At 42.8% G+C, this 24,210-nt stretch overlaps 2 protein-coding genes across 2 annotated transcripts; both read left to right on the top strand.

Annotated features, from left to right (window-relative positions):
• The first annotated feature begins 877 nt into the window (after positions 1-877).
• LOC128759369 (uncharacterized) lies at positions 878-6,095 on the top strand. Its single transcript, XM_053866245.1, has 6 exons — positions 878-1,803; positions 4,258-4,358; positions 4,442-4,507; positions 5,611-5,665; positions 5,738-5,774; positions 5,853-6,095. Exons 1-6 carry the CDS (start codon positions 1,011-1,013, stop codon positions 5,872-5,874), a joined length of 1,074 nt encoding a protein of 357 aa, XP_053722220.1. The 5' UTR covers positions 878-1,010; the 3' UTR covers positions 5,875-6,095.
• Positions 6,096-12,163: 6,068 nt separating this feature from the next.
• LOC128759109 (uncharacterized) lies at positions 12,164-23,706 on the top strand. The gene is made up of 17 exons (XM_053865782.1): positions 12,164-12,242; positions 12,547-12,592; positions 13,384-13,416; positions 13,518-13,694; positions 14,215-14,360; positions 14,426-14,515; positions 14,829-14,892; positions 15,087-15,250; positions 19,157-19,262; positions 19,333-19,362; positions 19,488-19,664; positions 19,734-19,888; positions 19,957-20,046; positions 20,491-20,541; positions 20,644-20,713; positions 21,840-22,003; positions 22,359-23,706. The coding sequence occupies exons 2-17, from the start codon at positions 12,547-12,549 to the stop codon at positions 22,509-22,511; spliced, it is 1,716 nt and encodes a 571-aa protein (XP_053721757.1). The 5' UTR covers positions 12,164-12,242; the 3' UTR covers positions 22,512-23,706.
• The last annotated feature ends 504 nt before the right edge of the window (positions 23,707-24,210 follow it).

The following is a 24,210-nucleotide window of genomic DNA, read 5'->3' as shown; positions in this document are numbered from 1 at the left end:
TCTGAAGGTCGCTTAATCCAGCTGGAACTTTTGAAGGACTGTTAACTGTAAATAGCCACTTACCAGTCCTCAATAGGTTACTTTTATACCGCCACCACACAGATGCCTGTATTCACTTCAAAGCTGTTGAAAACAAGAAAAGGAAAATGAGAACAGCACCATCCTCCCTTCTGTAGCTACCAACATGAACTCACATCAGCAGCTGTTGAGCAGGTTTAACAGTAAAATAGATTGATCTGCAGAATTTATTGCCCTCGTTGGTCTGGATTTTGAATTTGAAAACCAGACCTGTAAGTTTTACAGCTGAAAGTTGATGATATGGGGCTATTTCATGTAATGTGTGTTTGTGTGTCAAGAAAGTAGAGTTCAAGTTGGACCTGGCTGTTAGTTCAGATTTCAAATTGGTTGGGGATATTTCTGTCACAGTACCAATTTTGCTTGGAAATGGAAGACATTCTCCTGGAACGGAAGCTGTAAATGTAAAAAGCAGAAGACCCCTATAACTTGGTGCATTATTAATTTTTTTATTTAATTTTTTTTTTTTTTTTTTTTTAAACATTTAGTTTCCTTTTTCTATTGATTGGTGTAAAGGTGCCCTCCAACAAGTTCAGTATCAAACCAGTAGAGTTCAATACAAAACGCCAACATGCAACCAAACGTATGAAACACAATGTATGCGCACACGTTTAAAATGTCAGTCAGCGATCAGCCTGTTCATTGACCTCTCATAAGCCCACAATACATTGAGACCACTGCTCACAAAGCACACACACTTATCCGACGGTGTGGAAGGCAGCGGTGTTACATTCTTCCCAAGCATGTGCCCCTGTCACTCATGCACGAGGACGGGGCAACTCACCGCCCACTGGTGTTCCATTGTGCCCTTCAGCCTGGCACACAGCTCTTCTTATCAAGCCGACCTTCTATCACTCTCAGCGGCAGGCCTGTTCTCTGGAGCTCATTCCCTGGAGGTTCTGCTTTCAGCTAGTTCCAGGAACACATCTTCTGAGATGGGACGAGTGACAGGACGGGTGGTGGGTCTCCTGCTGTTTATGCTTTGCCCGCTGCTGGTTCCAAATACTGGAGTCGGGTGGGCTCAGTTTGTGAGTGACGAAGAGGGCTCTAGGGAGGCGGCAGCTGGGGAGGAGGAGAGTGTAGAATCAGAGGATGAAGGTGGAACAGAGGGAGACGACGAAGATGAAGCTGAGGCTGAGGAGGAAGCAGGTGAAGATGATTCCAACAAGGATGCAGATGAGGCAGGCAAGGAAGAAGTTGAAGATGAGAAGTCTGAGAAGGTACTAAGTGACGATGATTCTGACAAGGAAGAAGATAATGGCGAGTCTGTGGAGGACGAGGGTGAAGATGCAGCTGAAGTAGATGACACAAAGTATGAGGATGACGATGAGGCTGAGGAGGATGATGATGAAGATGAAGCGATAGGACAGGACTCTGATGACCACATGAGAGAAGATGGTAAAGATGAGGCAGACGTTGAGGCGGACGATGAGTTAGAAGGAGGAAGAAGGGGAAAGGAGGTTGATGAAGAAGAAAACGTGGGTGATGTGGATGGAGATGTCCACTCAGAGAGAGCTACAGCTACAGGGGAGATTGCAAATGAGGAGGATGATTCTGAGATGGACGGAGATGAGGACGACGAAGATGAAGAGATGTATGTATTGGAAGAGGAAGATGGTGATGATGGTGACATGTCAGTTGATGGAAATGAGAATGAAGGAGAGAAGATCTCCTTGAAGGCGGGGACCGACCCAAGTGGTGATGCTGCAACAGAGGCTGAATTTCGAGGTAAAATCTTTTTGCCCTAGCTGAAGTCCACTCACATTCTGTGTGTTTGTTGTGTTTCTGTTTCCTCCACGTTCAGGTTCAACGAACAAAAAAGATAGTAGCACAGAACGTGTAGAGTTAATGAACCCCAGAGGGCAGTGCTTCGCAGAGTTCTCATATCCAGTGCAATTTTTGTGACCATAAATCTGTCAAATCTAATTCACAGTAACAGTTCATGGTTTTCCTTTCGATACAAACGGACAGATTTTACAAACACAGATGAATTTCAACCTACTGAAAGTGTTTCAAGGTGACTGCAACTGTGATCCAGAGAAGAGAGGTCTTCAATAGTAACAATGCACAAACAACTGAGTGACCTGTTCCTCTGTGTTGCATAGTCTTGGGATTCTTTTGAAATGCTTCACAATAGGTTAGGTTTCATTAGAGACCACAGATTATCAGAGGCGCAAGGCATTTTTCAAGGGCTGTCAGTACCTTCAAAGCTGAATATAAGAACAAGTAAAGCCTGTTTGGGAGGGGTAACTGCCTCAATTACAATTCATGTAATAATGAGCTTGATTATTCCTCATGTCATGTTTCCTCCAGCTCACGACCTGAGTGGACGTTTGTAAACAAAGCAGTCATATTGGTCTTTAGTGACAAGAGCTCTTCATTGTTCCGGTTGAAGCTTTTGAGATGATAAGCCCTGCTTTTGTCAGTGGACCATTTGACCACCTCAGTGTCGACACTCTTACGGCCTCGTCTTGTCTGGCACTGATGTCACACAAACATTTTGCTTGCAGGGCTTTTAAGTTTCGGTACAAAGAGTAGGACAAACGTTTGAAGACATGAGGATCAATCAACTTTGTTGTTTGAGTAATTTATGGCCTTTGATCTCACATACTGTTTACAGCTGTCAAGAATGTGCGACTCAACAATGTAAAACTTGTCATGTTTAATATGAACTTCCGATGTTTATTCATTTGTCTGGGAGCCTTATCATCCCAGTATTATTCCATATGTAGGTGCTGTTTAAGTTTTGTTCATTCAAAGACATGCTCACAACAGGTCACAACAATGATCAGCTTTTTGAAAATAATACTCAAAAATAAATTAAAAATAATAATGAAAAATGGGACTTTTTGCAGAATAGATATAAAATAGACAATATATAAATGGATGGTGAACAAAGGAAAAGGAGTTACCTCAACCCTGACCTCTCATGCGATTCAGTGTGGCAGTTCCTTGCTCTAGCATGACATATCACTTGTGCACCCAAGGTTGCTTCAGCCTTTTACCGATCCACATCTACTCACCACCAACGTTTAATCCACTTTTCCATCATTTTTGCTGGAGTTATTTTTTTAAAGTACTAATAACATTAGTTATTATGCATTACATTTCTCCTCCTCCTCATCGTCTGCTAATAACATACATGAGGGAATAAACAACGGAAACTCAATGTCGGAATAAATAAAGAAAAACATGCGGTACAAAGATAAGGACAAGTGTTTGAAGACATGAGGATCAAGCAACTTAGTTGCTTGAGTAATTTATGGCCTTTGAGCTCACATACTTTTTACAGCTGTCATATGTGCGACTCAACAATATAAAACTTTGTCATGTTTAATATGAACCTCCGATGTTTATTCATTTGTCTGGGAGCCTTATCATCCCAGAATAAATTCTCGGAATAAATAAAGAAAAACAAAATAAAAATGGAAATGTGTTCAAATGGAATCAATATTTTCACTTTTGTTCACGTAAACGATTCCACATAAGGGGATCACCTCTGCACCTCTTCCCCATCTATGTCCTCATTTAGTCACACAATTAATAGCTTCCTCCAAGACTAGCTCTTCCCTGGCAAGTGGCAGGTGGAAAGTTCACTGCTTATCCATCCAGTGACTCAGACTATAATGTTTTTAGGTAAGGCAAGTTGGTTTGGGCAGAAGATGATCCTTCATGCAACAGTTGAATATCACAAAGTTGTTTATTTTCTCAATTCCTTCATCATAGCGCTCAGATCCCAGCAGGTCAAAAGTCAAAATTCATGGTCATACTGAACTTCCAAATTAAAGTTGCAGGGATGCACAGCTTCATTTATAGAACAGCTTCTTCCCCTCAGCCTGATATTTTATTTTATTTTATTTTGAAGCACTTTCCTAGTTGGTGGGATTCTTATTCTGATTTAAAGCTGAAGCAAGACAATCGTGTCTTGAAAGATCTGGCCTGGAAGGTTTGACAGGTCTGGTGACAGCTCAGATCCTGCTCACGAGACATGAGGCAGAGCAACAGTAATGTGGAGTTCAGACGTGACAGTGAGATGTTCAGTCCACTGGATATGGGTGAAACTACACACCTTACCAGAACAATAGAAATCTGATTAAGGCGTCAGCAACAGTTAAGACCCATTATGGAGCACTGGAAGTGCTGTATACTGAACTTGAGTGTATCTCACCATCCTTTCTGCAGAGGACACTGAAGCAGCAGGCGATGCTGGGGAAAGAGAGGCAACCATAGCTGCGCCACACTTTCAAGTTGGATCTGTGTGTGGGCTCTGCTCCATGTGTGAGGTGGGCTGATTTGGACATTGCAGTCGAGCATGTCATTTTTTAATTCCATTTCTTAAATGTGCACCCTCTGACGTACGTACCAGCACTGTTCCAGCGACTGCGCAAACTGCGAATGTGAGGAGGGGGTTGAGACCTGTGAACGCTGTCAGGTAAGACGCCCGCGGTTGCAGAAGTGTTTAAACAGTTTGAAAGGCTTTTCAGTTGTCGGAGCGGTAACCTCGTGTCGCTCATGTGCCGCGATTGAGCAAAGGCCTTTGGCTGGATCTGTCATCACACTGCTTTTGTCTGTAGCACTGTTGGGTACCAGTAATTACATTAAGTGCAACTCACAAAGAGATTACTCACTGGGTGAGGCTTCCACGAGACAGTTTTCACTTAAACCAGAAAACCTTTAGTCACAATTTAGTCTCAACACATGGCATGAATCACAATATCATGGTCAAAGTGAGTTAGAAGGCAGGACAGTGTGGTCACACCTCGGTTTTAGTATGTTCCCTGTCACTCCTCTTGCCTCCATAGCAGTCTCCAAACCTTCCTACATGAGCAACACCTGACAGTCATCTCCATCTCTGTCCACAGCTCTGTATGACTGATCCCCATTACATGAAGTGATTTCACTCCCTCCACTCTACTGTCTTGCTTCAACTGTGCTTCATTCCTCTCATGTCCAGCTAGTACGTCCACCTCTCCAGCTTCTCCTACAACTCTTCTCCACGCCCGCTACAGCTCACAATATCATCAGCAAACATCATGGTTGATGGAGCACGAACACAAGCAAAACATTTTAAGCTCTATTGCAACACGCCATTTTCTTGTTGGCTTGTTTAAATAATGTCATCACAAAACAAAAGCCTTTCATGCACGTTCACGACTGCCGCTGAGGTGTGAGTGCGCTCAGAAGGCCTTGGACGTTTCACAATGATCACTAGTTGTCGGGTCTTCTGTGGCATTTGGGATCAGCTTGTCGCCATGATGCACCTCAGTTTCTCAGTAAGCAGACTCTGCATCATGACAAACTTGTAGCAGGTGAGAGTTGGAAATGATCGTACAGTGCGTCCCAATGATCCTGTCTCACCTCTGTTGTGCCATTGGGTTCTAGTTAAAATCTGAGCCTCAAACCTGAAGGTGCAGAGCCACCACAGTTTGTAAAAGATTCCAGAACCCACATGCAGATGTTATGTTTAAGGCTTTGTTTTTCTATAAGGGATTACAGTATTGTTATTTTTAATGGAGTTTTATTTCTTTCACACAGAAATGCTCCTCCTGCTTCCTTTGCTCGATATTCTGTGAGACAATTTGCACCGCAGGTAAATAATTTTGTCAAGTAAGTCACATTTTTCAACATGGTCTAATGCCTTCCTCTGATTTTGTTTCTTCAGGCGGCTTTCTCGATGAGTTGACTGGATCCATCTTCCAGTAAGAACTCTCACTACACACATGTTCCAGATTCTATTGGTGCCACTCCCAATCCCTCTTTTGTTTTCCATCCGACAGGTCCGTTTCCTCATTTCTCTGACCCGACCCGGCATGCAGGACCTGAACTTTAGTCTGGGAATGTCTTACGTATGAGACGTAACATATACTGTTTAGTCTAAAGTGTGAATCACGTTGCATGGTCACCTCTAATGTTATTTATTTAAGTTACAGAATGTTCTAGTTATGTAATAGCAGAATGTAAATTACAATTTAATTAAACACTTATCCCTTCCATTAGTTGGAAGTCAGTCATCATTTGCCTCGGTGTTCCCTCCAATTTCTATTTTTATTTTTAAAGAAAAATAAATAGGATTTGATAATTCTGCAGTACAAGTGTCACTTTCTGAGTTCACCACATCTTATTGTGAGGGTGAAACCAGTCCAAACCCAAACTTGGTCTCTCGCAAATATCACTTTAGAGAAGCGTTTATCATTGAGTGTTGGCAGCTACTGTATTATAATTTGGGACGCGGTGAATTCTGTGCTTATGTAATACTTAGCATGAACAGGAATACCTCAAGATCACTACCCTTAAAGTACATCCATCCTTTGTCATCTTGGCTCAGTCCAGGAACATATGCAGTATTTCTGGCTGCACATGGTTTCACTGATTCATTGTTCTGCCCCTATCAATGTGGCATGAACAGCGTTTAATGTGAGGCAAGAACTTATGACACCACTTGTGAGCGACAGCCATCTTTGGCTCAGGGCAAAACAATACAGATAAAACTGTCAAGCAGTTATGTAATGCTAATGCATTCCAGGGTCTCATGCATTCGACATGTGATGTGCTCACGTGCAAGGATAGGATAGGACGGCACATTTGTCACATGTAACATCATACACCGAGACACACAGCAACATACGATATACTGTATGCAGCGGAATATATGGTACAACAAGCAGAGCCTGCTTTTGAGGAGAACTACAAGGTCACGCTCACGTTGTGCTGTTGGGCTGTTTCTTTCTTTTTTCCCTGTTCTTTCCCAATAAAATCGCATGTCAGAATGTGCGTCTATACTGTGCATCACCCTTAGGAAACACTGGTATACTAGTTAATTTTATTGACTATACTTAAGTATAAATATAAGTATAGTCCAGACATATTATGGTACTCTAGAAAGTATACTAATTTTAAACTTCTTCAGACTAAATTGGAACATTTTTAGTATACTATAGTATACTTTCAAGTATTCAATCTGTTAGTGTACTATACTTTTTAGACTTCACATCCACAAATCTACCCCGATTCACCCACTCCCACGACCCTTTGCACTGTTTGCGTTTGGTTTGTCTCAACAATATACTTAAGTATAGCATTCTTGAAGGTAATTGTATTAAGTACACTTGAGTATAAGTGTACTTCAGTGTGCTGCCTTTGAGTATTTCAAATGTAGTATGTCAAAGGTAAACTTCAATAATAAATATAAACATATATAATATAAAATAAATATACTCATAGTGCACCGGAATGAACTTCTTGTTGTGAAGGGGACAGGTGCGCAGGAGAGTGAAAACACTTGAGAGTGACAGAGCTTTACACCACAGGTGCTCAAACTACACGTTGGTAAAGTAAAAAACTGAGAATAAGGCAGCACACTGTGGTTCGTGACTATATCGTATGTGTACAACCAAAGTCTCGTACACTGTTAGAGGAGTCGCCAGAGCTGCCACTAGACACCTCACAAACCATCAGATCTCACAATGACCTGAGATCTCGACTTGAGAGCCCTGGCAATCATTCAAGTATGTACGGAGAATGTTATTACACTTGTCAATCATTTCAAGGGCCTTTGTCTGTCATTTTTGTCCACTGACACGTGTAAAATATACACAACATTTAAATAATGGATGTTTATTTTTCCTTGAGTAAGAGTACTGAATCGAACATGTCACTTCATGTTTGTTGTGGTTTAACAAAACAACTCATAGCACAAACAGTGGATCAACCACTCGTCACCACCAAAGCAGATGGGCTGCAGGAGCAGAAGACCGCACCAGGCACCACTCAGCTGTGCGTGGCAAAAAGATGCTAAATGCACAGGCTCACAGATACAAACATTGACAGGTGAGTCTCCATTTCTGGTGAGTCTCCATTTCTGCATCGCGGGGTCAGACGTTGGCATGAACAACAATGGAATTCATGCTGCCTGGCCTCTGTTTTCACACTGGTGGCGGTGTCATGGTGTGGGGGAAGCTGCTTCCATCATCTAAGGTGCTAAGGAGTATATATATATATATATATATATATATATATATATATATATATATATATACATATATATATATATATATATATATATATACATATCTTCAAAAGTGATCACAAATCTGTTGGATCAGCGTTTACAGAAAGGCATAGGATGAAAGGGGAGGTGGAAAAGAGGAGGGAAAAAATTGGTGTCTGTGCGTGTGAGTGTGTTTAAGCTTATATATTGAAGTGAGGACCAAACAACCCCTTGTGGAGCCCTTATGCCTTTGTGGGACCCGACAGAGTCAAGCCTCACTTTGAGGATGGAGACTTCAAAATAACTGGGTCATTATAGTTTGGTTTCAGTTTGGTTGAGAGTTCTGGTTAAGTTTAGGTTTAGATGGAGAGGCTGGGGAAAGCAAACACAAAGATAGAGATTCAAACGCGCGTGGTTATGCATGTGCGCGTGAGTGTCATGTGGCATAGACTTGGACTTAGACTTAGACTTTATTGATCCCTTTGGGATGACTCCCTCCAGGAAATGTACATTTCCAGCAGCAATAGAGGCAAGAAAGGGCACGCAGTCAGGAAGAGCATCACACAGAGAATAAAATAATAATAATAATAATAAAATAAAAATACAAAGTTAAAATTAAACTAGATTAAAATAGGTTTTTGCACATTGAACAAGTGTCCATTACTATGTAGTGTAGCGTACCCTGCTACTTCCTCGCCCCAAGTGAGGAGTTGTAGAGTACGATGGCATGGTGTACAAAAGAGTTCTTGAGTCTGTTGGTCCGACACTTGGGGAGCAGCTGAAGTAGCTCCTCTGGTTGCTGATGACGGTGTGCAGAGGGTGGCTGGCGTTGTCCATAATATCCAGCAGTTGTCCAGAGTCCTCAACTCTGCCACGGTCACCAGAGAGTCCAGCTTCATGCCGACCACAGAGTCGGCCCGCCTGATCAGTTTGGCCAGTTTGGCATACAACACACACAGGTGGTGTTCAAGGTTTTTATTTGCATTTGGGTAAGTCTTAATGGAACATGCCTCTAAACGTTATTTGTAGTCCAACAGAAAGACTCACTGCTTGGCTTCAAATGCATCGTTTTTCGGAAACTTCTGATTTGGGCAGCGTTCCTTTGTCGTCTGATGGGATTTAACGGTTCAAATGGAGGGTGACAAATCCTCTTATCGTGTGTCTGAATGTACCTGCAGCCGCAACAGACTTGTTTCTCATTTGACGTCCAGGCGTGATTCTGATGCGGTTCACCACTTCATCTCATTTCAAGCTTTTTTTCACTTCACGATTCACAGATCGCCATCAATCACCACAAAAAGTAGGAGCAGCGTCTTCCAGTAATGTTTCTGGAGCACCGTAATTCAGGTCATTTGGTTTATTCATTATGTCCGGGCAATTAAACAAGCTTTATTCACAACTTTTGTGTGAGGGACAAATCCATATGACAGGTGACATTGGAGCACATGGATGAGAATAGAAATCCGACATGATACGAGGGGTACAAATGAGACTTCAAACTTAGTCACTCTACAGTCGTGAGCGCAACGTGCTGATCCCATTTCATTGGACAAGCCTGCTGTGCCATAAACCGGTTGTGGCTTTGTAAATCAACTCTGCTGGAAGTGTATGTGAGTCAGTGTGCGTCACAAATATTAATTGCGTGAGAGCAAGCAGACCTAAGACCTCACTGTGAAGAGATGTAGACTTAATGTTGTGTAAGCAGTGTGCAAGCGTTCAGACCTGGTTTGGTGGATGGTTTTTCAGTGAACTGTCAGGTCCTCTTCCACCTCTTCCTCTTCAGCCCATTGGTCTCTGCCGCCTTAACCTTCGCACGGCTCCACCCACGCACCGCTTCCAGACTCGGTGGAAATTGGGGGTTAGTCGTCCAGACCAGTGAGAGCTGCTTAGTGGGTCCATCCACTGGAGCTGATGCTTTGCCTCACTGGGTCTTCAGACTTGTTTACGGGCATGAAGAAAATGCAGTGCCAAGGGTGGTGGAGGAGCAGTAGTGTTCATGCCGAAGGTGATGCTCAGCCATCATAACTGACGCTTGAGAGATGAGATAGTGGATGAAAAAAATACTTCTATAATTCACTGTGGCTGCCACCTGACAATGTCAGTATTTAGTGAGTGAATTTTTCCCCCACCCCAACGTTGGGTCACACTGAAGAATTTTCTTATTTATGCCTTAATCTCTTGCAGTTTTCAAGGCACTGCTTCTATGAAATAGTATATATCAAAGTGGGATATTTCAATGAAAAAAACACCGGCCATAAAGGTTAATCAATCTTCCCCAGAATCAGAGAGTGCTGGAGACGGCAGTGGAGTCGAGGGTCTGTCAGTGTGCTCACGTATCGGGACTTCAACCTCCATCAGCAAGCCAGCATGGATGTGATACTACTCTGATCAATACTTCAATAATTGAAATGTATTTGTGTGTTTTATTTTGCTATTTTACTTCGGTTTCATGACAACTACAAACCAATTTGAAACACTTTTTTTAAGGACACATTTTAAAACAAAGTACTACTCTTCACAACTCATTCACGCCTGCTGCCTTTTTATCAAGCATTTCAAGCTTGCAGAAATGTTGGGGCTAATGTGTCAGTCCAGTCAGCCTCGCAGGTGGGCTTCTGATGATTTAACCACGAACAGGTGGTTCAAACAGCTCACTGTGTCTGGGAGTCAAGCTTCATGCTGTGAGGTAGGAAGGAATGCTGTGCGTCAAAAAGTGACTTGCCTCTTTGCACAACTCTGAGTGAGACATTTTATCAGTCGAGCTAGAATATGCAGGTGAAACATGAAGATGAAGGCTGTCTGTCGCGCACTTGTCTTTTGCAGAATTCGGTCTCGCAGATCTCCAGACAGTTCACTTCTTTCTTGACATGCAACTGATGGGTATCTTTGTTTCAGACAGTTTGGTGCCACATGAATCCTCCTACCATGTAAATGTTAATGTCTTTCTATCAGCCTGGATGATGTCCAGCAAGCAAGCCTTTTTATTTTCAATGAAATAATTCTAAATATAATAATAGAATTGTCATGACTGACAAATCCTCCAGGCTTCATGCAGTGTTCTCCTGCTGCAAGGAAGTGTTTGAGTCTGCTTGGTATTTAGGTACTACCTCAAAATAAAACTAGATGAGCCACCAACTTCTGCTAAGACCAGCTATTGAGTGCTTCTTAATTGTTTAATTGCTTAGAGCGAGAAGAGTCATTTTGTGTGGCGTCTAAATAAGCCTGCAGGGACCAGCAGTGTGGACAAACCAGCTGAGCAGGTTTGATGTTCCGCTGTACAGTGGCAATGAAAAATACTTGTGTGAAATGTGTCAATCGTTAAAATGGCCTATGCTTGGCTCATGAACAAGCGGTTAACTCCTGTCTTTGTCACTGGTGTGAGAGTTGGCCATCTAGTCGTAATTTGTTGTAACTTGTATTTCATTCACATAACACAAAAAATGTGTTATGTGTTTAACCACATCAGAGCCAGGATACAATTTCACTTCCTAGTGTGATTTATTTTTTAAAATAAGAAGTGTCAATTTTATGTGGACTCAAGTGAAGAGTCAGGGCCCAAAATGTTGCTTTTGATGTAGTTTCCCTCTTGTTTTTGATGGAAATGTAAACGTGAGCTCAACGTTGCTTCAACAAATACCACGTCATGTTAAATATTTATACCTGTTCAAATACATCTCTGTGGACCCAATCGCACCAAATAGCGACATTTAGCTGACAACATCGCACAACGAATCACCTTCAAACAGAACAGGCTGAGGGAGTTCATTGTTAGCACAGGGAAACGCAAACATTCAGCAGCGGAATTATTCCATCTGGAGGGGGAATGAATGAGAATGCGAGTGGAAATTTCAGGAAAATGCAAAAAGGCGCAGGGTTGAATCAATTTACACATCCAACAATGGAACGTCTGGGAAGCGAAACTCGCGTAACGTTAGTATGCTCTAACGTTTGCTGCTGGATGTCACTGCCCCGTCTGTTTTCATGGCTGCACCCTGAAAATCCCAACCTGTATTGTGACTCCCAATACAGGTACTGTTTTGGGATACACAGCAAGGGCCCCTCCTGCTCCCACCTCCTTTAAATCGGCGACTTGGTGCTTCTTTTTGTTTTCTGACCCCTGAGGGACAAGCACTGACCAAACAGGTCAAATTGGATATTTGCTCACGAGTAAAGTTTGGAGGTAAGTGACCTTTACATCAACTTTGCCCTTCAACATTCCCCAATTTGGTTTATGGTGGTTTGTGTAAAAGGGGCGAAGAGCGAGGCGTTCAGGGCTGAGAGGTCACCGCAGCCAAGCATTGAATTACCATTGACTCTGTCCCACCTATAGACCTGAATGGCTCCTCATAAATTATGATGGTTGGAACTCTTGACCGTTTCCTTTCGTCAGCACCTTGGTGGGGAAAAGGCTGTTAAAACGTCCACTGATGATTAACAAAAACCGAATTCATATTTAATGATTAATCACGTTTTTCTCCTCAAAGATGAATCTGCCATTAGTCGTCCTGTGCTTGACTCTCGGCGCTTATGGTAAGTGAATGTACTTTTTCACTTGTGTTTTTTTGCTAGTGAGTTTGAAATGATACAAATCAGATCAATAAATAAATCAGTGATGTTGACTACACAGGTGATGCTGTAGCTACCATAATATTTGATCATGATCCTTAGTCATCCTTCTGATCCATGTCATCTGGAGAGAGTAGAAGAGGTATTTTCAAAAGCAGCCGCAGTGGGGGGAAAAAAGTGAAATGTTCTGAGCGTGTCTAGATGTACAACACTTTCATCTGCATTTTCTGAGACTACCATGAATGACAGATTCACCTCCTGAAACGGAGCCTGGTAACCAAACCAGTTCTGAAATCCTCGAGTGTTGGGTGTCGTGATAGAAAAACACGATAAGATACATTCTTAAACCACGCTGTCCTTTTTTCCATAAACATGAGTGTCTTGTGATCTACACGGAGCATGTTAATGATTGTTTAATGTGGACCTGCTGTTTCAGTGTGGAACACAATCATGTTGAGAGTGTTCAGTAAACACAGCCCTCCACTTGATGAGTTCCACTTGAGAACATGAAGTACATGTTACACAGTACAAGAATGGCAGTGCCCATAGTAAAGGTATGGCTGAGGGAGGAGCATGAGTCTCCCGGCTCAGAAACAAAGCTGAGCAAATTGGATTTCTCAATCTCAATCGCTTTATTGGAAAAATAAATGGTGGCAGCTGTAGCAGCAGAGACAGGTGTAGTAAAGGCAAAGGTTAAAAGGGAAGGTTTAAAGATCAAATGAACTCCAGTGCTGATGATGGCATTTATCTTTCAGCCTCTGGGAGTGACTGGTGTTACACAGGCTGTGGTATGTAAAGCACCTGACAATTACTCTTCTAAATAGGTTGCCTGTGCTTTTATGCAAGTCTATTGGTCGTGGGTATTAACACAGCCGCTCTGTTTTGGCAGATCACACGCCGTCTCACTGGAAGGACATCGCTGGTTCTTTCTGTGGCAGCAGCAGACAGTCGCCCATTAACATACACACCCTTCATGTTGAAAAGGATGCAAACTTGAAAAACTTCTCCTTCAAAAACTTCTCCTCCCCACATGTCTTCAAGACGATCCAAAATAATGGACACACAGGTAAACGGAGAAACCCAGAGGGAGCAATGTGCTACAGTTGTAATCGGAGTATCCAGTCCCACGTATCAAACTGGAGGCTCGGGGGCCAAATCCAGCCGTCTAAGTCATTCAGTGTGACGTATGCGGGGACAGCCTGCTCTCATACCATGCACAAACTGAGTTAAAACTTTAGTGTCAACAAATGGCAATGCAGATATAACCAAATTCAGTGGAAGGCTTTCTAGTGAGACTGAGTTGGCGAGCAACAAATCCTGCGAACATATGCATCAAAACGGAGGCGGATGATGCATGGTGATTGCACGCTTATTGAAAGCAAGTCTTCAAAGAGATTTTTTTTCTCGCCAGTGTGCAAGAACGCTAGCAACTCAAGCTTTGTCGCTAAATCCGGTGACTTTACAAACTCTCTCTGGCTGCTCTTTATAGTATTGACTGGCACAGGAATGGTGACTTTCCCCACTACAGGAAAATGAATGCGTCTATAAATGAAGGATGATTTGGTGTCCTTGCCTGTCTTGTCTAGTGAAGTGCACCATTGAGAACGTTGAAGTTGGAGGTGGGGGACTCCCTGCGACGTACACAACGCTTCAACTTCACTTCCACTGGGGCGACACCGAGCATCACCCGGGCTCAGAGCACCTGATTGACGGCCATCGATATGCAATGGAGGTGCGTTGAGTCGTGACCAGCATTAGCCTTTTAACGCTTCCACTTGCTTCTGATTTGTTTTCCAGATGCACATTGTCAGTCTGAAGAAGGGTCAGACAGCGGACCAGGCGGTGGCGGACTCAGAAGGGATCGCTGTGCTTGGATTCTTCATTAACGTATGGGCCAGATGTTCCTTCTACCAGTGTTTCGGTCCTGCATGATTTGGAGCTCTGCGTGGTCATTTGCAGCATTTTGGCTTTGCTGAACCTCGCACGCAGCCCAGATGACGATCGGCAGCACCTTGTGATTCAGCACGAAACAGACAAAATGAACTTTGTTTCCTTGCTCAAAGGCAAGAAAAAAAAAGAGAGGCAAACAATTTTTTAGCCTGAAGGCAAAGCACGTCTGTGATCATTTCCTTTCTTCAGTCAGCTGGCAGAGTCTTCTTAGTGGTTTGTAATTTTGTTGAGGTGTCGACTGCTCTTCCAGGCGACAGAGGACGGTGTGAAATCTGAACCATGGGGCAACCTCACCTCATACCTCAACGTCTCAGGTATGGCTGCTTGACTATTAGGAGTCCCTCCCATCTTGTTCGACTGGTACATGACTTCTGTCATTGGTTTTGTTTGTACCCATCCCAGATGAGCCAGGCGCTCTAATTACAGAGAGCGTTGTGTAACCTATAAGGAAGCAGGCACTGATGGTTTTAGTCACGCAAATGATGACGTCAATCACTGTCGCTCACAGGGACTGAAATGAACATGACTGATGGCATTTCGATCAATGACCTGATTGGATCTGTCAACCTCACCAAGTTTTATCGCTACATGGGCTCCCTGACCACTCCAAACTGCAACGAGGCTGTTGTTTGGACCGTATTCCATGAGCCGATCAACGTCCACAAAGACCTGGTGAGACAACACAAACTCATTCAAATGGCTTCTAAATGGCAGTCGACCTTCCCCAGTTTCTAATGTGACACGTTCGTCGTCTGTGGCATTTCCTGGTGCTGTGTGCAGTGCATCACATTCACTGCGGGTTAACTCGGGGGCCAGTGCTCCTGAAACTATCACGTACGCTACATTCTTGGCACCATCACATCAGTAAAGCGCAGAGCCACACAACGTGCTGTGTGCACACCAACCTACACCAGACCTGGACAATGTGTGGCCCGGGGGCCATATGAGGCCCTTTGCCTGTGTCATGACTAAAATTTAGTTTATCATTTTTGTATTTTCCTCAAAATTCGTTGAAAGAATATTCAAAATAAATAAATTTCCTTTTTATTTTAGGTGTTTGGTCCATAGTTTTATCATGATTTATATTCAAATAAGACGCGTAAAATTTTTTTTTAGTTTTATTGGTTTCATGCCATATTTCCACTTTATCCTTGCTTCCATTGAATACTTAATGGTTCATTTTGTCATTGTTACTCAAGATTTATTTTCAGTCACCTTTCGTAGTAATTGCCATCTTTGTTTTGGCATGATGGCCGCTCACAACAGCCACAATTCATAATGTGGTCCTTTTGGAAATTTAAGTGTCCGCCTCTGCTCTACACTCCCTTTATTTTTTCTAAAAAAAACCTCGCAGCGGGCGAAACATTTCACTCTTGGTTTCAGTGTTTCTCTGGGATCCACTAAAAATAAAAAGTATTTGACATTTTGGGAGTAAGAATGAGTTGGGTAAGAAGCCCCAATATATTTGGTGATGAAGGCTGACACGGTAACATTAGCTGACACCCGTGTTTCATACCAAATGTAATGGTTCGCCAGAGAAGCAAGATGTATTTGTGTGTTGTCGTATCCAAATGTCAATGCAGGTGGAATAATATCATTTAATAAGCAATTGATCGCCCTACAACTGTTTTACGACTATCTATTTTGATGAGTAAATGAGTACGGAGGTTGGTACTGCATGACGCTGCGATCTTCATTGCTTTCTTTAATGCAACAATTAGTCATGTTCTTGCTGAGATGCACTGAAGATGAGGTTTCAGTGGCCAAATGTTCCTTTACATACCTTTTGTCGGCGCTAATGCATTATCTGATCACTGATGGAAACTCTGAGCCAATGATCGCTGGGCCGATAGTGAGCACCTGTCATCGCATACACAGATGTTCTTGACAATCGGTGACGCATCAGAACAGTTGCATCATTTGCAAGGACACCACCAGGTGATGTCTGATATGATCTCTTCGTATTGTCTCCCGTCTGTGCTTTTATCAATGCTTGAACAGTTGAGGACACGTGGGGCAGCGGATTGACTGCTTCCTATTTGTTTTTCAACACATTTGAATAGTAAGAACCAACTGATGTATTTATAGCCACAGAAAATCCTACAAACCTATGGACTGCTGAATAACCAAGGCCAACTCCATAAAATCATCCTCCAGTTGCATCTACTTGCGTGCATCGGCACGCATTTTTTTTTTTTTTTTTTTTTTTTTTTTTGTCGTGTTTGTGTGCATCAACTTTGTTCCTCGTCTTTCGAGATCGGCAGGTTTGCCTCGTCATCCAAAGCGCTTCCCAAATACCTTTCGATGATGCATTTGCAATGCGCACGCTAGTTGGATTCAGCCATGTATGAGAAAGTAAACAATTTAATGTTAACAATTTAATGTTAATAATAACACTTGACACCGTTAAGAGGAAAAAAGTACGAAATTAAATATCAGCCAAATTTTGCACTTATTCTTCATCTGCATTATTCAAATTTAGTCTTGGGGAATTTCCAGGCCAGTGATTCATATTCTCAGCTGACTCCATAAGTCCCCGTTCCTGTTTGATAGTGCCATGTGTTGACACAACAATGAGGTTAAACCTCGGTGCAAATGAGTGGGAATCAAGATTTGAAATGAAACGTCAGATCAATTGTTGCGGGTCAGACAAGGTATGTTGGTGTTCAAGTTCAAACTTTAAAAACAACTTGAAGTCGTGCTCCTCACTGGGCCGTGTGTCCGGACTGCGTGCCTGAGTGAGGGCACGACATGCAAATATGACTCGGCGCAGAGTTTGTGAAGGTTCCTCAGTGACAGAGTCACACCTCTGAGGTGTGTTAATGCCTTGAGAAGTGAGTTCATCTCATCGAGCTGCAGCGCGGCGTGAGACACTTGGACTGCTGTCAGGACGGCTCACTAATGGGCCGCGATCTATCAGGGCATCTGACCACTGACCGCTTGGGCACCACAGCTCGACATGCTCCTGAACAAAATGCGAAAAATAGATGTTGCCACTTTACGAGAGGTCAGAACAAGCGAATTTGATTCTGACGCTTCCTTTTTTGCCATGATCGACCGATACCTTCACTTCAATATCGGCTCCTCAATGATAGCAATTTTATAAGATGTAAATAAAACCCCTATAGATTATAGATTTGTTAAACTGAAGTTCATTTATTTTGAAAATATGTAGAATGTTGCGGTTATCTTCATGTGCAGTTTATGAAGTAAACTGCTTTGGCCCGATAGTGGAAAATATGTCCAAGTGAAATTAAACATTTGAAGGTGCTGGATACTAAAGAACTTGATGCAACTTTTTAAAATATTCATCCTTTTTCAAACTGACCGTTAAAGCTCATGAATCCGTATGTGTCTTGCTTTATGTCCACTACAGGCCACCGTGCTGAGATCACTGTTTGAACAGTATTTTTGAGCTACGTGTGCTACCTGCGAATCGATCTACAGTAAACGTGTATTGAGGACTGTTTCCCCTCACACACACTGTTGCCTCTGAACTTCATCAGATCAGCATTTAGTCTTCCTCTTATTTGTTTGATGTAGACATGCATTTTCACCTCCCAGTTGCGACTTCAGGGGAAACAAAGACAAGTGTGTGAAGACACCTGATTGGTGAGAAGATGTCCTCGATTGGTTGGAACACAAACCTGTGGCCCTTTTGAGGACCGGTTTGACACCACTGCACTAAAGGTTCCGCTACATTTATACCGCAGTGTCACTCAGTGACTTTATGAGAAATACCCCGTCTTGTGTGTGAAATGATAAGCACGTCACATGCTGGATGCGTGACACTTTGGTGCCGCCCTTCAGAAACTTGGCACCTAATGATGCTGCGCCTTTTGATACTCGGTATGTATAGAGGGTGTTGATGCCAGGGCTGATTACAGGTGTTCCATTTTGGAGGACAGCTGGTCCTCCAAGAATGTTTTCTCATGCACTTTATAAAACCGTATCAATAGAATAAATCAACCTTCATACATTAGGTTAGAGCTGCTTGGTGGAGGTTTATGTTTTCAGAGTGCGGTTCTTGTTTTAAAGGTCCATTTCAAGGCATAGACATCGACTCTAACTATTTGAAAAGCAATACTCCTTTTACAAAAGGAGATGTCCAAAACAAACCTTAGCTGTCTAGCTGATTTACATTTACCTTTTTTTTAAGGGATTGGCATGTGAATGAAAACTGCAGGCAACAATGTTTAATTCTAAATGACAAACCTGTTGTCCAGCTAACATGCTACATTTTTGGTACCATCACAGAACAGATGCAAGATAACATTCTTTTTTAGATGATAACATGATGAAGTAGTTGACGTGAAGGTTGCAATTTCTATTTCCGCCCTTCTAGTTCTGTGTTTTGTAACCATATGTCAAATGATCACATTGAGCTACTGGCTTGTTTAACAAAACAACTCAGCCCCGGTTGACATTGGAAACGGTTCAGTGGCATCCAATGTCTGCTGGGCCAACAGATGCATTCCTGTATGTCACTTGCAATATCTGGCATCACAAGGTGAATAAAGTGGCCAGAAATAAAAAGGGAAATGTTGCTAGTCACTTACAAGTTGTCCTTATTTTCAGGTTCAACAGTTTGCTTCAAAGACGGGCCTCAAAAATGTCTATCGCCCAGAACAGAAGCTGTCTGGCCGTCGTGTGTACGCTTCCCCAGCGACGCCTCTCCCTCCAAGTGAGCTCAAAAACAAAATATAACATTGTATTAATCGGAGACACTCGTACTGACGGTCTCCCCTCGACAGGTCCATCCTGGTGCTATGATGATCACTGTGGTATGTCATGAGGGATTTAAAAAATGTCTTTCACATGTCCTGAGCAATATTTCAAAGTCAAACTTGGAAGTGATCATGCCTTCCTGTCAGGCAAGGGTTGATGAATGTACTATTTATTTTTCAAGGCTTTGGTCCGTCACAGTGGCACCTCCTGCCCCAGTCCAAATGTGCTGGCAAACACCAGTCACCGATCAATATTGAGGAGAAAAACACTGAGGTGGACGACAGACTGGGTCCCTTTACTTTTGTGAAGTTTGACGACAAACACGCCATCAAGTACATGATTAATACCGGCCATACAGGTTTAAAAGTCTCAACCGAAATAATTGCGTTTCAGCTACCAGCAGCTTCATCCTGCCATTTTGTTTCAGTTAAATGTGTGCTGAAGGAGGACTTATTGGAGCTGTCCAGCGGGGGGTTGGATCACACGTACTCGGTCTTGCAGTTGCACCTCCACTGGGGTTCGGACTCGCGTGGCTCCACTGGGTCTGAACATACCGTGGAGTCCATAAGATACCCGATGGAAGTGAGTGGAATGCACAGACATTCAGGAAGCTCATGTTCTGGTTTTCATGCTGTAAGTTGTCTTTCTAGATGCACATAGTGTCCAAGAGAAAGGATCTGACCCTCGATAAGGCCTTGCTGACACACAATGGCTTGGCTGTCCTGGGATTCCTGATAGCGGTAAGATGCGGCACCGTATGGCTTGGGGCTAGTTTTGTCGTCCAGACCAAGTCGGGAACATTATAGACGCATTTCTTTCTTATTGCTAATGGAGCAGACGTCGTTCTTTTCAAAGTAAGATATACTAGTGTGACTGATTTACAGACGGCAGAGCAATATGTGACAAAGGAAACGCATACCGTAACAACCATGTGAGCGCCGTGGAAACATGTGTCAGTCATGCTTGTGTCTGTTATCGGTAGGGGGTATGTTTTCTTACACTTGACCTGGACACGCCTGATGACAACGATGATATGCACATAACGTATGTGTCATTCCACAGCACCCCCTTTATCTCACCTGCACGCTCTTCACTACACTGTTGTACAATTGTTGCCTCCGTTTTGGCCGTTTGTCTTTCACCTTTGAGGATGGAGATGTTGATTCATTTTGTTTTTTTATTAGGGGAAAACGTCTCACAAATTTCATAAAAGTGTTGCGGCTGCAAGTCATGGTGTAAGTTGAACAATCAATTTGGAAAGTATCTTGTACAAAGCAAAATATAAGTGACATTAAAGTCAGGTCTTTTTTTTTTTTTTTTTTTTCCCCTTTATGTAGACGAGTGGCAGCAGCACAAGTGATGCTTGGAAGAAGCTCTCGAATTACCTTTCATCCATTAAAAACACCAGTAAGTGCACATTAACGTTCCTCCCAACATCAAAAAAATGAATGAAAATAATTCACCTCATTTTTCATATTGGACTTTCTTTTTAAATATGATTGCAAAATGAACACTTTGACTTTGAGGAATCCTGTTGTATGGCATCGTCACTGCTGTGGCATTTTTAGGGGTGTGGTCTGGAAGCTGATGTTTATGGGATGGAGGGTAGGCTTGTCCATAAGAGTGAGTTGACACCAGTGCACCACTGGAAAACACCTGAATATTACAGTTCTTGCTTGTATGTCCTTGTACATTTGAAGCCATGACCTCCAGAAAACACAAATTTTGCAGATCTCTGACTACTAATTGATTCTTGCAGGTAAAAAAAACCCAAAATGAAATCAAAGAAATGACAGTAACGTGCATTATAATGCCATGGATACAGCTAGTGTTTGAATGTGTTAACCCCAACTGGACTTGGATGTCACACACACTGTTACAATTGGTGGGACCATGATTGAGGACTCGTATTCTTTCTCATCCTAACTGTCACGTGCCCGTGGTTTAGCTGGTGTTGCTCATGAGACTGTTTGCCGAGCGTCACACTACGTGATGGAGACTATGCCCCGCACCCGCAGGCCGCTCTACAAACTTGATGTCGGAGTTGTGGCTGTGCAAGCGAACGGGAAGGGGCTTGGAATGTGACTATGGGGAGAGGCTGTGCTGACTGTTCTTATGAAGGACTGTTTGTTCCATCTCTCACACATACACCACCAACACGTTGGTTGTCTATCATCCCTGATGGGGAGGTGTTCCACGGAATGGCTGAAATCAGATGCCAGGCTTGAGCAGTCAACAGGGCCATGTACACTTTTCCAGGTGCAAATGACAGAATATGCTTTGGAAAAATGTAGACAAGAGCCTGTCTGAGGGCTATATTTTAGACTGACTAGCATGCATGTTCCCAGCACTGGCTGCAACGCTGGACAACAATCCAGGAGGTTCGTCAAATAACTTATGACTGACCCTTGAAGGTCCAAGTCAGGCTTATATGTAACCTTCTGTCCCCAGAGGACTTCACTGCACTGAGCCGTGTGACTGGCTGTCACAAACTAAATCTAATGTCTGTGCAATTTTCTTTCACTTTCATCAGGTTCACAAGTGACCATCACCGAGGAGATCTCCATTGATGACCTGCTTGGGAATGTGGACCGGACCTCGTACTATCGCTATAACGGCTCATTAACAACCCCGTCATGCAACCAAGCTGTGGTGTGGACCGTCTTCAAAGAGCCCATTGAAATTGACCAGGATCTGGTGAGATGCTAGTTTGAGAGTAGACGACTTAAGGGTCAGTTCATATCTGGAGAACAATGAGTGAATGACTGAAGTTCTTGTCCTCTTTAAGACAAGTGGAGGTTTGCACTGATGTCTTGAATGTCAAACGGGTGAATGCTGAACGTGGAAATGACTGTGGCCTTTACACAGGGAGAAAATGGTTTTGCATCATATGCGGTATTCTGTTATTGTTGAAATATTCAATCCAATCTGTACTGACAATAGCAAGATTTGGCTCTAAACAGTTGCTTATTTCTCGTGTTTTACGTTTAAAAAATCTGAAAATTTGAACGTTCTGTTCTGATAAAAACTAAAACTCTTCTCTCCACCCCAGATCATGAAGTTCCCGATCTCAGCAGGGTATCATGATGTGTTTCGGCCAACACAACCTCTGAATGGCAGGAAGATCTACACCACATCAGGAGCCAGTACTCTGGAGCTCTCCGTGTTTATGCTTGTGCTGGGCTTTTTTTTTGCTTTTGCATAATGTGACCTGTCAGATTCCAAATAGCTGGATGCAAATGACGTCACTTGACAGTGTCTCCAATTGATCCTCATCGATTTATGATTGCAGTTACGTTGACCTCGAGTTGTTGCATGCTTCGCAATCTTTGAGTTTCTGCTTCTTTGAATGGACGGCATGCTGACTTTTCAGTTAGCAAACAGCCACCTGTCAAGAATTTGAAACCATTTGTCTTTGAGGGAAATGTAACCTTGAAGAATGTGTCGTGACTTTAGCTGTGTATAGTTGTGCTGTTTCATTGAAATTAATGATATTTACATCATAAATCAAAATCAACAAATTTTGTCATTTATGGTCCAGTTTTCTTTGTTGTGAATGTAGCATGCCCTCTCATTTCCTCAAATAATGGAACTTTATTGCTGGTGTGCAATTGGGATTGACAACAGTGGTAGCAGAAGCATGGCTCAACATACAGATAAAATCTGCTAACATGAATTGTTCTGCCCAATTAATTTTTATTTTATCTTTATTTTTTTGAAGGGAGTGACAGACCGTTTTCTAGCGAGACTTGCATTCACGACCGAGTGCTGTGCAACCAAGTGGGCTTTTCCTGGAAAATGTCTACTAAAATGTGCACAGGTTCCCATGTAGCATGCTACTGAGGTGATTTAGTGAATACTGTTCTGCTTCAAGAACAATTGTCTCTTCTCAATTGTCTTATAGTTGCACTTGTAGGAGAACCTAAAAGAACTGACCTAAAGAGGTCCTCTGTGTTGGGGACTGCAGCCAGCGATGGTGTTCGACACTCGATGCCATTATAGCAAGCAACTTGAGACTCCATCTACAACATGTACTGTGTGAAACTCTCTGCATCACATAGTTTCTCTGACAAATGGACCAGCTACGCAGTGTTGTGCAGTGTAGGCAAAAGATGTCTGCATGAGAAATGCTTCACAAGCCAACTCATAGTCGAAAACCGATCAAAGTAAATGTATTTACGTCATAAGGTATTTACCTTTTTTTTCAGTACATATGAGATCCATCCATTTTCTACCACTTTATCAGGACTTGGGTCGCGGGGGCAGCATTCGGAGAAGAGATGCTCAAATTTCCCAATCCGTGCACACTTCCTCCAGCTGCTCTCTCGGGATTCCGAAGTGTTCCCAGGCCCTTAATTCGTATTGAAATTATTTTAACGTAAATGGTGATCAAAGCTCTTGAGAGCAACAGAAAAAGAGCAGTGGACTATGCAGCAGTGGGTGGGCATGGTACCCCAAGCTGGTTAGTTCCATAAAGTTGCAAGAAAATTGAGGAAGGAAAATTGAGGTGGACAAACCAAATATGATCAATTGGAAGAGTTGCTGATATTCAATACTCATGTTTGAAGGGTGTGTTCTGAAAGGAGTGAAGATGAGTGAGAGCTATGTAAAATATTTGGATTTGGTGGACTTCCGTTTCCACTTGGCATGAGCTAGACGCAAGTCTCACCTGCTCCCGTACTTTTTTCACTAAAACTCACGTTTGATATTATTAGCGTTTATTTTTGCACAAAGGAACTGTTGAGTTTTGACGAACCGAAATGAGCAAACATTCTAAGTCTGGAAATCACAAACAAGGTAGGGATCCCCTGTCCTCATCGCCGAAGCCCGCTGTCATGGCCGAACAGGAGCTGCTCACGCTTCAAGCCCTAAGAGACGAGCTGAAAGCGTCTCGCGATGCAATT

This window comes from Synchiropus splendidus, chromosome 5 (genome assembly GCF_027744825.2).
Source record: "Synchiropus splendidus isolate RoL2022-P1 chromosome 5, RoL_Sspl_1.0, whole genome shotgun sequence".
NCBI classification, from domain to species: domain Eukaryota; kingdom Metazoa; phylum Chordata; class Actinopteri; order Syngnathiformes; family Callionymidae; genus Synchiropus; species Synchiropus splendidus.
Note: the sequence above shows the minus strand (reverse complement) of the source record. Positions and strands in the feature narration are given on the sequence as shown.